The 14,608-nt window shown below is 43.0% G+C and overlaps 1 protein-coding gene across 2 annotated transcripts in view; it reads left to right on the top strand.

Moving 5' to 3' along the window:
• Positions 1–14,608, top strand: part of CD74 (CD74 molecule) — a 38,990-nt gene that overhangs the window by 18,073 nt on the left and 6,309 nt on the right. The window contains exons 6-9 of one of the 2 annotated variants that reach the window (XM_082252911.1): positions 945–1,062; positions 2,050–2,184; positions 4,564–4,758; positions 7,542–7,606. In XM_082252911.1, the coding sequence (XP_082109037.1) occupies positions 945–1,062; positions 2,050–2,184; positions 4,564–4,758; positions 7,542–7,588 (495 nt within the window). In that variant the 3' untranslated portion in view covers positions 7,589–7,606. The remainder of the gene's footprint in view (positions 1–944; positions 1,063–2,049; positions 2,185–4,563; positions 4,759–7,541; positions 7,607–14,608) is intronic. The other variant, XM_082252912.1, reaches the window with a different exon arrangement.

Below are 14,608 nucleotides of genomic sequence, written 5' to 3'. Positions count from 1 at the left end.
CCCTTGCATCAATATACATGTAAACAGTATTATAACACTCAAAAGTTCTCTAAGTGCAGAATGTGCAAAAACAAATAATATGCAGAACCCAATATAAATAAGTGGAATCAAATCAGCAAATAGTTCCATAAGTGACATCAAAAAAGTTCATAAGTGATCCCAATTGCAAAGTGACTCGTGCATGGACAACAAGGTGCAGCGTTAATCACTGGTGAAGAAAAGGGGGTGAATTCACTTGTGCTGCCCCCTCTGATCGCACTCACCAGAGGACTGTACCCCTGCAGGGGTCAGAGGCACCACTAATAAGTTGCTATCCAGTCCTAGGCTTCCTCCTGCTCCTCACTAGGTCTGGTCAATGTCCCCACTTGTATAGAGGTAGATGGACAAAGAGGCATCTCATAGTGTAAGTCCATTAGATAAACATTTATTAAATAAAGTTAAAAAACGCACTTACAAAGGTCCAAAGTGTCAAAGCAGTATAATCAAACAATGGGTCCAGGAGGCCCTGCGTTCCACAGACCGGAGTACTCGGAACCAGAAGTGACGTGGTGATGCTCTTGGTTCTGTCCTACGCGTTTCGTTAGAATGACGTCATCAGGAGTGGCGCCATCTTAGTCCACCTGATGGTTTTTATACCGCACGGTATAGTCAGTAGCCATATTGTTTAGACTGTAGTGCTGAATAATAATCTTTTATTATAATCCGTCAATTTTAGTTTTTTATTTTTAATCTGTGTCTCATTAGACAAAATAGGAAGTGGGAGGAAATCTGTCCACTCAGATGCACACAGCAATAAGCATAACCTGACAGAGGTTTTTAACCCTTCCTATCTAGAATTCAGAAAATAAACATATACACTTAAAATTGAAAAGAACTTGAAAAATGTAGCAAAAAAAATATATGTGTTTTATAATGGCATTAACAATTTTTGTTATCTTCCTAAGGTTTTTGATGCATGGATGCAGCAGTGGTACTTGTTCTTTTTGGTGCAGAACCCTGAAACACCCAAGACAACTCCAACACAGAACCCTGAAAAACCCCAGAAAACTCCATCACCAACAGGTAGAAGTGTAATATATCAGGCACTGCATACAGGCTTTGTGCTGCCATGGTGCAACATGGGAAGGCAAAAACAGTTAATCTTACAGCCTTGTGTGTGCTTTGCTTTGGCTCTAGAAATATGGTGCTTGCACAAAATTGTGGTATATGAAGTATGTTATAGATATATATGTAGAAGTTCCAATAACATGGCATCAGAATGTTAAAAGTCAGTATTACTAGGAAAACTGCTCCTTAAAGTGGGAAAATGTTATATTGGCCCTGCCCTAGTGGAAAAATAGAAAATGTACTCCAGTGAGGAGAAACCGGAAATTCTAGCCATTGCGAAGGATCCAAGCCCTCGCCCAGACTATTTAATCTTTTTTTATTTTAGATGAACTTTTTAAGGCAGAATTGGACCTTAGGCAAGGTAGCCGCTTTGGCCCCTCCTCCAATCGATTGACATTAACAAGCATTGTAGTAGGTATGGAGAAGCTTTTCCATTTGCATTCTCCGTACTGGTGTAGCTCACCCCTTCAGACAACAACTGCCTACAAGTGACAGGCAGGTGCACAGCTTTGGCCAACACGATTTACTTTAGGAGCATGAATGTTGTAGATGGGATGCCTAGACATCAACCGGGCCCTAGACTGCTGCCTAGGTATTCTTGTGGATGTCCCAGGTTTACATTAAATATATAAGTACTATTAGATAAATTTAGGATACATCTTTCAATGGAATTTACACGTCTTACCTTACATCTCCATGGAAAGTCTGTTTAATGGAAACCAGTTATGCAGCAAGTTAGGTTTTTTTTCATACCACAAGAATACACCGAAATTTACTTGGACTACCATAAAACGCATAAACCACGTATCTTCTGCTTTTGCGCTGAAGTCTCCATCTGTCTTTGTGCCGCTCAGCTAATAGATGCTGCTAAGCCTGGACGTAAAGCATATATAATAATCTTCTGTCCAGCACCTTTCACAGTCTCCAAAATTTGTTCCTCAGGCTTTAGAGACTTACTGGAAATGTGGAAAGAGAACCATCGCCCAGCAGGGCACAGCCTTAGCGAAAACTTGGTTTATGCTTCCACCAGTTACTACACCGACACAGAGCCCAGTATTATTGATGAAAGTCCAAGTGGTGAATATGTTCTCTCCTCTTATATATAGTAGTACACAGAAGTACAAAGACATCTTACAGAGAGACCAGTGGGTAGAGATTCAACTGCTGTATCATTAGCATCCATTAGGAGCATGTATGTGGGTGTTGAAGGTTATTATAATCAATGGAGCTTGACACCATGCACATCAATAAAACTATGATGTGCACATGCTGTAAAGCCATCTGTGCCTTCTATGGTGAACAAAAGGTGGCATGCTATCAGGACATCAGTTGGAGATGGGGCTTACTTTGCTGGGCACAGAGGTGGAGCTTGGTGTGGTTTATCTGTTACAAAACTAAAAAAAAATATGGACCTGAGTGATCTCCATTTTTAAACACACTGGGCCTTAGACAGTGTACAATTCCAATTGGACATTCAACAAATATCAGGCAAAAGCTTGTGGACATCTGACACCTATCCGTATGGCCAAAAGTATATGGAACTCCTCCAAATGATTGAGTTGGTGTGTCTCCAGTGAACGTTACTGCTACAGCATACAAAGACATTTTAGACAGTTCTGCATTTTACTTCCAACCTTGTGATAGCAGTTTGGGGAAGACCCTTTTCTGTTCTAGCATGACTGTGCCCCTACGCACAAAGCCTGGTCTATAAAGACAAGGATTGCCAAGTTTGTTGTGGAAGAACCTGACTGGCCATAAAAAGTTCTGACCTCTACCATATTTAACACTTTTGGGATGAATTTGAACATTAATTGCGAGCCAGCTCTTCTGACGAAACATCAGTACCTGACCCTACAAATGTTCTTCTGGTTGAACTGGTATAGATTCCCACAGAAAAAATATTGTGGAAGCCTTCCAAGAAGTCTGGAGGCTGTTAGAGTTGAAAAGGGAAAGGAGGGAGAGGGCAACGGTATCAATGCCTATAATATTTAAATAGGATGTCCAGGAAGTTTATATAGGTGTGATGGTCCAATGTCCACTTTTGACCATATAGTACCCTAGAGTTATCAATCAATCATGTTCAGACTAAACAAGAAAATTGAAATTTTGAATCTGCTTGGAGGGTGCAATGTAATGTAAGAAAGGAGAAGCAAAAGAGGACAACTAGCTCATTCAGCATTTCTTGGCTGAACAAGAATTTAGCTTTAATGAACTTTTAATGTCTGTAGTGTTGGAAGTGCCCTCTGTAATGAAAGTTTTGTCATAGACACTTTCATACCTTTTTATATTCTTTTACACTGATGTGTTCACTTAGGCATTTTCTATGCACACAAATGGATTTTACAAGAAATATATAGCATTTTTTATGTAAATGCAATAAAATCTGGACGTTTAGTTGCAAAAAACAAAACAAAAAACAAAACACACCTCATCCTATAACCTTGATGGGCTAACTTACCTGTGGTTATCCAATTGTTCTCAATGGAGCAGCAAATATCAATGGACGTGTATTAGTTAACATCTGCCAACATCCGATTCCCAGGTGGTTGGGATCCATTCCCCATCCGTCTTGTGGATTGAGCAGGTGATAGGCAGTCCGTTGCCATCTGACAGCCCATAGAAGGCAGGGTGCTGTGTCTGCTCTGCATTAGCAGAGCGGACAAGGACCTGTCATTGTGCCTGTTCAGTGGGGATCAGCACCAAGATCCCCTGCTGAGCTGGCAGACTCTGCCAGTGTGAAAGGGGCCAAATGAAGTATATCCCATGTTGTGCAGGCAGTAAAACCCTGGGTAAAATCTTCACTGCAGGGACACCCTGTACTCTTCCTGTTGCTAAATTTTTGACTTCCAGGTCTTCGGTGAAGCTGAGTGGAAAAAGTTCCCATCAAGGACACAAACCTTCCTACAGATATTCCTACAGGCAATGAAAGAACATTTCTCCTTGGAGGAGGCAGGAGGAGGAAGGGTCCTTATCAGGAACTTTTTCACAGCTGACCTCAAGCTTTTAACTCCTGCAGCACCAGAAGTTTAGCAGCAATGAGAGAAAAGAGCATCCCTGCAAAGCAGATAACTATAGGATCCAGATGCCTGGACAATACAGACAAGTTAGCTCTTTAAAGCTAGAGAGAATTTTGGTTAGCTAACCTTTAATATAAATTACATTTGCTATGCTGTAAAAAAAAAAGTTGTGTCCTTGTATATAGCTTTTAATTGAACTTGGGGGCATTCATATGTGCTCATTGCAAAAAAAATAGTTTTAGAAGAAGAGGACCAGAAAAGTTCAAAACAAAATCCTTTCTGATCAATTGCATTCTAGTCACTTATCAAAAGGAGGTATAATTTAAGATAAATGTTGTTTCACTAAGGGTTTCTTCTGTTATGAAGAAAATAGTTTTTATGTATTCTAAAACCTACTTTTAAACTGGACTCACTTATTTTATGTGGTTATACGTTTCAGGTGCCCCTGTTATGTCAGAATGCATGGTGAGGGCCAGTATGCGTGCCCTGCCTGGTTCTTATGTACCACAGTGTGATGAGAATGGGGACTTCAAGCCTGAGCAGTGCTGGAGAAGCACCGGATATTGCTGGTGTGCCTACAAGAATGGAACTGAGATTCCAGAAACAAGATCTCGTGCAAAAATTGACTGCAAACGTAAGAACACTCATTCCTTACATAGATGAAGGTACCATACGATGTGGGAGGACAGTCAGAAATATTCATTTGCGAGAATGATTGTTACATATACAGTACACTTATAATTGTGTCAGCCTGCTGGTGTTGGCCTCATCTTAAGAGGACAGTAGTAACATTCACTCTTTTGCTTAGCTATAGCCATAGCTAAAAATCTGCAGTTAAATAGGAGGCATCAGGAGGTGCCACATCAGAACTGCGGTGTGAGAGCCTGACTTCTCATAGGGTTGCTGAAGCCAAGAAAACACATATTGTGAAGTATGGGCCGAATAGGTACATCCATGCTGTAACCTGGAGAGCCTGATGTCACCTGCCAGCAGTGGCGTAGTGTGGGGGGTGCTGGGGGGGCCAGCCGCACCGGGCGCAAAATCTGGGGGGGCGCAGTGTCATGCTGCCATTTAGGAGCCTGCTCAGCCATCCTTAGTGTAGGAATCAGGTAGGTCTCTGTAGTGGTCAGTGTAATTGTCAGGCAGGTTTGTGTAGTGGTCAGGTAGGTCTGTGTAGTGCTCAGGTAGGTCTGTGTAGGTGTCAGTATAGAAATTTGGTATGTCAGTGTAGTGATCAGGTTGGTTAGTGCAGGAATAAGGTAGGTCAGTGTAGGTGTCTGTGTAGTGGTCAGGTAGGTTTGTGTAGTGGTCAGGTAGGTCTGTGTAGGTGTCAGTATAGTAATCAGGTAGGTCAGTGTAGGAATAAGGTAGGTCTGTTTAGTGATCAGCTAGGTCAGTGTAGGTGTCAGTGTAGTGGTCAAGTAGATTTGTGTAGGGGGCGCAAATTACTTACCTTGCCCCGGGCGCTGAAAACCTAAGCTACGCCACTGCCTGCCAGCCACTAGTAAAAGTAACAGTCTTTATTGAACTTGATGAAACAAGCAAAACAGCTTCCTTTAGCCAAATTAGAGCAAACAGTTAATACTCCTGCTACAACAAAATCAAACATTTGGCTTATCCCTTAATAGGGTTACGGATTTTGGGGTCCCAAATAAGGACTTATCAATCCTGAGAGCACATGTGACTCTTTAGTGTTACAAGGTCTCAGCTGTGAATGGGGAGCAGGTGTGTTAAATTTGGTGTTATCGCCCTCACTTTCTCATACTGGTCACTGGAAGTTCAACATGGCACCTCATGGCAAAGAACTCTAGGAGGATCTGAAAAAAAAAAAAAAAAAGAATTGCTGCGCTAAATAAAGATGGCCTACACTATAAGAAGATTGCCAAGACCCTGAAAATGAGCTGCAGCATGGTGGCCCAGACCATACAGCAGTTTAACAGGGCAGGTTCCACTCCGAACAGGCCTCGCCATGGTCGGCCAAAGAGGTTGAGTGCACGTGCTCAGCGTCATATCCAGAGGTTGTCTTTGGGAAATAGATGTATGAGTGCTGCCAGCATTGCTGCAGAGGTTGAAGGGGTGGGGGGATCAGCCTGTCAGTGATCAGACCATACACTGCACACTGCATCAAATTGGTCTGCATGGCTGTCATCACAGAAGGAAGCCTCTTCTAAAGATAATGCACAAGAAAGCCAGCAAACCGTTTGCTGACGACAAGCAGACTAAGAACATAGATTACTGGAGTTATGTCCTATGGTCTGATGAGACCAAGATAAACTTATTTGGTTCAGATGGTGTCCAGCGTGTGTGGCAGCAACCAGGTGAGGAGTACAAAGACAAGTGTGTCTTGCCTACAGCCAAGCATGGTGGTGGGAGTGTCATGGTCTGAGGCTGCATGAGTGCTGCTGGCACAGGGGAGCTCCAGTTCACTGAGGGAACCATGAATGCCAACATGTACTGTGACATACTGAAGCAGAGCATGATCCTCTCCCTTCAGAGACTGGGCCGCAGGGCAGTATTCCAACATGATAACAACCCCAAACACACCTCCAAGATGACCACTGCCTTGCTAAAGAAGAAGGGTAAAGGTGATGGACTGGCCAAGCATATCTCCAGACCTAAACCCTATTGAGCATCTGTGGGGCATCCTCAAATGGAAGGTGGAGGAGCGCAAGGTCTCTAACATCCACCAGCTCCGTGATGTCCTCATGGAGTAGTGGAAGAGGACTCCAGTGGCAACCTGTGAAGCTCTGGTGAATTCCATGCCCAAGAGGGTTAAGGCAATGCTGGAAAATAATGGTGGCCACACAAAATATTGATACTTTGGGCCTAATTTGGACATTTTCACTTAGGGGTGTACTCGCTTTTGTTACAAACGGTTTAGACATTAATGGCTGTGTGTTGAGTTATTTTGAGGGGACAGCAAATTTACACTGTTATACAATCTGTACACTCACTACTTTACATTGTAGCAAAGTGTCATTTCTTCAGTGTTTTCACATGAAAAGGTATAATAACATATTTACAAAATGTGAGGGGTGTACTCACTTGTGAGATACTGTATGTAGGAGTCACCTACCGGTTGCATATACGGTGTGTGTGTGTGTGTATATATATATATATATATATATATATAATATATATATTTATACTAAGTAGCTGGTAAAGGAAGCAGGGGTGAAATGTCATCATTTGAAGCGAACAGCAGAAGGTTTGTTTTTGTTCAACCCATCCAATTAATCCCCAGTCGCCTAAGGAGGGCTTGGTCAGAGGGCAAAAAAAAAAGGAGGTTGCGATGTAATTTGCTTCTTGTGGTATGATTGGCTGCGTGATGCGTAATGTATGTTATCAAAGTGAGTAATTTTGCTAGACATATCAGATTTTATATTAAGATAAATTGTACAACCTTTTTTTTTCCAGATATTCAAGATAACTTCATTGAGTATGAGGAGAAGTTGGATATGTAATATACTCCATCCCTTATGGTAAATCCCAAAAATGTATTTGTATTTAATCAGCTACTGAAGAGATATGGTGCTTCACACCGACACGCTAACACACTACGTGCTCACTACCTGAATGCAACACACATCAATGCATGTATGGTAATGGTTACTAAATTTTGGAATGAACTGGGCCATGCAAAGTGCAACATGTCCAATTTACTTTTAGCCCACACCAATGCAGTGTTTAGGTGTGAATTGAAGCCATAGGACATAAGGCAAATTTAACCAGCTGATATGTTCTTTCCAGTCACTGAAACATTAAGAAAAGTGAATCTTGGCAAGTTCCTGCTAAACTGGCTGAAGGCAAACTGTTAATAGGCAGGCTGAATGTACTAAGTTGATCGATCAATTAACTTGGGTACAACCAGCCTGCCAGATTCACTTGCAATCATCGCTAGCTGCTGCTATGGACACTAGAAATAATCAGTGTCTTCTCCTGGCGGGACAGCTTCCTCTGTTGGGAGCAGACAATTGCTCAGTGGGAGATATTCCCATGTCAGCACTGTATGTGTTGATGGGGGAATCTCTTTCCTGCAATCCGTGGTTACAGGAAAGAAATTCACACCGTCTATGGCCTGCCTTAGAGGAGCCCCTTCCATTGTATTTTTCCTTGGTTACATGAACAAAATAGAGCGTTTTTTTTCCCTTTACACATGGGGCTTTACAGCAACAAGATATAATTATCAGTCCTATACACTGTTCAATGTATTATATGCAGTGCTGACAAAGTGCACCTAGTCTGAAATGCTAACTTGTTATAACATGACTATTTTACATTGCCTGGAAGATAGTTAGTACCATATGGTGCCAGGTCTCACCCTAAGTGGAAGTAAACTTCCATCTTGTGACATCACTGGTGCATGCGCTCTGAAGGAATGGCCACCCGTGCCGTTCCCTCAGAGCCCTGTCGTGAATGGCGGCTCCCGCGTGCATGTGTGGGAGTGACGTCATCGCGGCTCCAGCCAGTCTCAGAGCCAGAGTCTACGAACCCAAAGCAAGATGGGTGAAGATGGGAGCCCCTGCAGCACTGACTTCTCGGCACAGGAGGGCTTCGTTTTAAGGTAAGTTTAACATAATGTGCTAGTATGCATCAATACTAGCACATTATGGCTTTACCTTGCAGGTTCCCCCCCCCCCCCCAAAAAAAAAAAAAAGCCAGCGGTTTACAACTGCTTTAACCCCTTAGTGCTGACAGTACACATATATGCGGCCCTGTGTAAGTAACCTACTATACTAAGTGCACTCCCAGCACGGTAGCCAGCGGGATTGGTAAGCTCCCGATGCATACAGTCAGGTCCATAAATATTGGGACATCGACAAAATGTTAATCTTTTTGGCTCTATACACCACCACAATGGATTTGAAATGAAACAAACAAGATGTGCTTTAACTGCAGACTTTCAGCTTTCATTTGAGTGCATTTACATGCAAATCAGGTGAAAGGTGTAGGAATTACAACAGTTTGTATATGTGCCTCCCACTTTTTAAGGGACCAAAAGTAATGGGACAAATGGCTACTCAGCTGTTCCATGGCCAGGTGTGTGTTATTCCCTCATTATCCCATTTACAAGGAGCAGATAAAAGGTCCAGAGTTAATTTCAAGTGTGCTATTTGCATTTGGAATCTGTTGCTGTCAACTCTCAACATGAGATCCAAAGAGCTGTCACTATTGGTGAAGCAAGCCATCATTAGGCTGAAAAAACAAAACAAACCCATCAGAGAGATAGCAAAAACATTAGGTGTGGCCAAATCAACTGTTTGAAACATCCTTAAAAAGAAAGAACGCACCGGTGAGCTCAGCAACACCAAAAGACCCGGAAGACCACGGAAAACAACTGTGGTGGATGACAGAAGAATTCTTTCCCTGGTGAAGAAAACACCCTTCTTAACCGTTGGCCAGATCAAGAACACTCTCCAGGAGGTAGGTGTATGTGTGTCAAAGTCAACAATCAAGAGAGGACTTCATCAGAGTAAATACAGAGGGTTCACCACAAGATGTAAACCATTGGTGAGCCTCAAAAACAGGAAGGCCAGATTAGAGTTTGCCAAACAACATCTACAAAAGCCTTCACAGTTCTGGAACAACATCCTATGGACGGATGAGACCAAGATCAACTTGTACCAGAGTGATGGGAAGAGAAGAGTATGGAGACGGAAAGGAACTGCTCATGATCCAAAGCATACCATCTCATCAGTGAAGCATGGTGGTGGTGGTAGTGTCATGGAGTGGTCATGTATGGCTGCCAATGGAACTGGTTCTCTTATTTATTTTATGTATTTATTGATGATGTGACTGCTAACAAAAACAGCAGTATGAATTCTGAAGTGTTTCAGGCAATATTATCTGCTCATATTCAGCCAAATGCTTCGGAACTCATTGGATGGCGCTTCACAGTGCAGATGGACAATGACCGAAGCATACTGCAAAAGCAACCAAAGAGTTTAAGGGAAAGAAGTGGAATGTTCTGCAATGGCCAAGTCATATCACCTGACCTGAATCCGATTGAGCATGCATTTCACTTGCTGAAGACAAAACTGAAGGGAAAATGCCCCAAGAACAAGCAGGAACTGAAGACAGTTGCAGTAGAGGCCTGGCAGAGCATCACCAGGGATGAAATCCAGCGTCTGGTGATGTCTATTCGTTCCAGACTTCAGGCTGTAATTGAATTAAAGGATTTGCAACCAAGTATTAACCACTTGCCTACAGGGCACTTTTACCCCCTTCCTGCCCAGGCCAATTTTCAGCTTTCAGCGCTCTCAGGCTTTGAATGACAATGGCGCGGTCATGCTACACTGTACCCATATGAAATTTTTATCATTTTTTTCACACAAATAGAGCTTTCTTTTGGGGGTATTTAATAACCTCTGGGTTTTTTATTTCTTACAAAAAAAAGAAAAAAGACAGAAAATTTTGAAAAAAAAAGTTTTATTATTTTCTGCGAGTACATTTTGAAAATAAATACATTTTTCTCCCTCACTAATGAGCGCTGATGAGGCGGCAATGATAGGCTGCACTGATGAGGTGGCACTTATGGGTACTGATGAGGAGGTACTAATATGCCGCACTGATGAGCACTGATAAGTGGCACTGCTGGGCACTGAGAGGCGGCACTGATGAACACTGATGGGTGGCACTGATGGGCAGCACCATCAGTGCTGCTAGTCAGTGCCCATCAGTTCCTAGATGAGCAGGCACTGATAGGCACTGACTGGCAGCACTATGGGCACTGATTGTGGGCACTTATGGCATTTTTTTCCCCTCTTGTGTAATCAGGGCACTCTTGATCAGTGCCCTGATTACATTCCTCTGTGTCCCCTTACCGCTGAACGGCTCTCCTCTTCCTCACACTGCAGTCTCTGTGTGAGGAAGGAGACCTGGCGATGAGAGATGATCTCATATGTTTACCATTTGAGATCATCTCTCATTGCACGGTCCAATCACGTGGTAAATGGCCACTGTGATTGGCCATTCACCACGATCTGTGATTGGCTGTGTCCAAGGGACACGGCCGACACAGATTTTCCCCGATGCGTGCTCGCGGGAGCGCACGGGGAGCCTGTTACTGGGAGGCCGTTTAAAGACGGCCTCCCGGAAATTAGAGCCTGCGCTGTAGCAGTCTTTCGGCTATAGCGCGGGCGGAAGGTGGTTAAAAAGTGGAAGTTTGATTTATGATTGTTAATCTGTCCCATTACTTTTGGTCCCTTAAAAAGTGGGAGGCACATATACAAACTGTTGTAATTCCTACACCGTTCACCCGATTTGGATGTAAATACCTTCAAATTAAAGCTGAAAGTCTGCAGTTAAAGCACATCTTGTTTGTTTCATTTCAAATCCATTGTGGTGGTGTATAGAGCCAAAAAGATTAGAATTGTGCTGATGTCCCAATATTTATGGACCTGACTGTACTTGCATTTGGGAGCTTTCCTATCATGTGACCCCTGTGGCAGCCACTCAGTCACATGAGCCAAATGCCCTCCTCCCTGCTTTTAGAACTCCTAAAGGGCCTGGAGATGGAACTTTAAAATGTAGATATTAAAGTTTATCTAAAATTTATTTTAGTTTTAGGTAAAGAAAAGAAGGGTTAGAACCCGTGTCAAGCTTTTAGCGCTGTTTGTGTTGCCGATGGAGAGATTCCCCCCTCTACTTGTCCTGTCACCAGTACTGAGGTGATGGGAAACCTAACATTTTCCAGGTGTCACAGGAACAGCAATAAAAGGGGAACCATCTAATGGGTACACCTCTTCCAGTGACAACTAAGTGGGTGTTTTTTTTTTTTTACCTTTGAGAGATATGCGCTCTCTTCCTGTAGCTTCTGACAGGAAGTAAACGAAAATATTTAAAAGATCAGTGTGGCGGAAGCTTTTTTTTTTTTGCCATACTTCTCTTGTGCGTCACAGGAGTACACTTAATTGTGCTCTCTTGTGACCCAGAATCAGCCGACAGCGGGCTAAAGCCTGCTGTCAGCTGACATCACTGAGCCATTCCAGGCTCTGGAAGGATCCCAACAAAAATGCACAGATGCCTGATCAGCAGTTGGCTTAGGTTTCAACATGCCTCTAGGAGGCTGAGCCAGCTGCTTCCGCCCCCTCCTTAACTCAGCGCGCCAGTGAGCGCCGGAAAGGCAGAGCAGAGAGCGGTGACAGAGCAGACCGAGAACTGAGTGATCAGCAGTCAAGTGAGCCCTCATTTCTCAGGCTTAGAGCCAGGAGGGGACAGCGGCAGAAACAGTCTGATGTTGCAGCTGTTCCCTCCTGACTCTAAGGAAGGTGAATATATACAGTGGGTATAGGAAAGAATCACCCCCTTTTTAAAATAATCACGTTGTTGCTTTGCAGCCTGAAATAAAGACAGACACATTTTTTGTTATATCCAGCTGTATTTACTCAGTGCAACTTAGAACATCCACGTGAAAGATAGAACACCAACATGTCAGAATAAAAATAAAAACATTTTCACTGAGTTGGGAAAAGGATCACCCCCTTGTGTCAGTATTTTGTTGGACCACATTTTGCTTTAATTACAGCCTTTAGTCTGTTGGGATATGTCTCTACTAACTTTGCACATCTAGACTTTGCAATATTTGCCCACTCTTCTTTGCAGAGCTGCTCAAATTCAATTAAAATGTGATGTTGACTGTTTGTCATTCTATCCTAATGAGTGCTCCAGTCCCTGCTGCAGAGAAACACCCCCATAACAAGATATTATCACCTCCTTGATTTACTGTAGGAATGGTGGTATTTGGATTGTGAGCTGTATTGGATTTCCGCCAGACATATCATTTGGTGTTGAGGCCAAATAATTACATTTTAGTCTCATCAGACCACCTGAAATGCACCTTGAAGATTCTGAGGCCACGTGGAAAAAGGAGTTATGTCAGATGAGACTAAAATTGTATTATTTACAGCTGGATAGAACAAAAACTTTGTCTATCTTCATTTCAGGCTGCAAAGCAACAAAATGTGACTCTTTTAAAAAAAGGGGGTGATACTTTCCTATACCCACTGTATGTTTATTTTTTTTTCCAGACACTTCTTTTTTAATGTAACAAAAAAGGATCTGTCAAGGGTTTTAACCATTTTCTGTTCTATCATAAAATAAAAAGACCAGGCTTTTGATATATTTGACAGTTTATATCAAGCCAAGTTTTGGATTTTAGTTGAGTTGTTACTGCTCCATTAGAGATCTTTTAATTCACTTCCTGTCCTATTGACACCAGTTTCACCTGGCAGGAAGTGAGAATAATAATCTGCAAGAGGAACACAGATAGAAATACAAATCTGACGGGTTCCAGCCTTCCCATGTGCTACTGAAGAAAATAATTATTTATGTCTGTGTTGCTGAGAGTAAAGGGCCATACACACTATAAGATTTTCTGAAGACTTTTTCCTTTAGACTTACCAAAACCATATAATATGAGGTCAAACCTAAACACTTTCAATTTGTATGCAATCTGGCAGGCCCTTGCACTACATAGAAAAGGTAAAACTGAAGGAAATCTAAAGTTGGATAGTGTGTATCCAGCTTAACTCTTACATCCTATCTGGGAATAACATTGTCAGCAGGACAAAGTGAGGGGGAATCTCTCTAAGGCCTCTTTCACACGGTCCGCCTCCGTAGGGGGATCCGTGTTGCTCAGCGGGGATCGATCCACGATCCCCGCTGAGCCGGAAGATGACAGCTCCGTCTTCGCTTGCAGAGCGAAGAGGGAGGTGTCTCAGCCCCCGCTGCCCTCTATGGGGGATCGGATGAGAGCGGACCGCCTGTCCGCTCTCATCCGATCCGATCCCCAGGACGGATGGAAAATAGGGTTTCCATCCGTCCAGATTTCACGGACAGGATCGGATACGGATGGCAGCAGGTGTCAGCGGAGGTGTCTCCGCTGACATCCGCTGCCCCATAGGGATACATGGAGGATCCGATCAGATCCACCTAAAAAACTGACAGGCGGATCTGATCGGACCGCCTGTGTGAAAGAGCCCTTAGGGCCTGTGGCTTCTGTATGCTTTAAAATGGGTTGCTTAAAAGCAGGTCAACCGCATCAGTAAATTTCTGAATAGTCTCAGTTGCATCTCAAACTAATAACAAACCGATATCATCATCATCACAAGCCCAATGCTTGTTGACACAGGCCCCTACAACAGCTGTAAAAACCCGACAGAGGGTCTAACCCTTCTCCACTTTATGCAGAACTAAGAGGGAAAAAAAAGGTTTTGTCTGATCATACACTTTAACTGAGTGCGATTACATGTAAAGTTCAGCAGGCCAAATTTCGATTCTATGTAAGGGCACCTTGGTTGTACACAAGTTGACCCATCGATTTACTGGTGTACAACCAGCCTGTCGGATTTTTCCCAAACTATTAGTGCCACTGGCTATACAGTGCCTTGAAAAAGTGTTCATACCCCTTGACATTTTCCAGATTTTGTCATGTTACAACCAAAACCGTGAATGTATTTTATTGGGATTTTATGTGATAGACC

Source organism: Pelophylax lessonae (assembly GCF_965119305.1).
Source record: "Pelophylax lessonae genome assembly, chromosome: 4".
Taxonomy (NCBI): Eukaryota; Metazoa; Chordata; class Amphibia; order Anura; family Ranidae; genus Pelophylax; species Pelophylax lessonae.
This window is presented reverse-complemented; position numbering and strand designations above follow the sequence as displayed.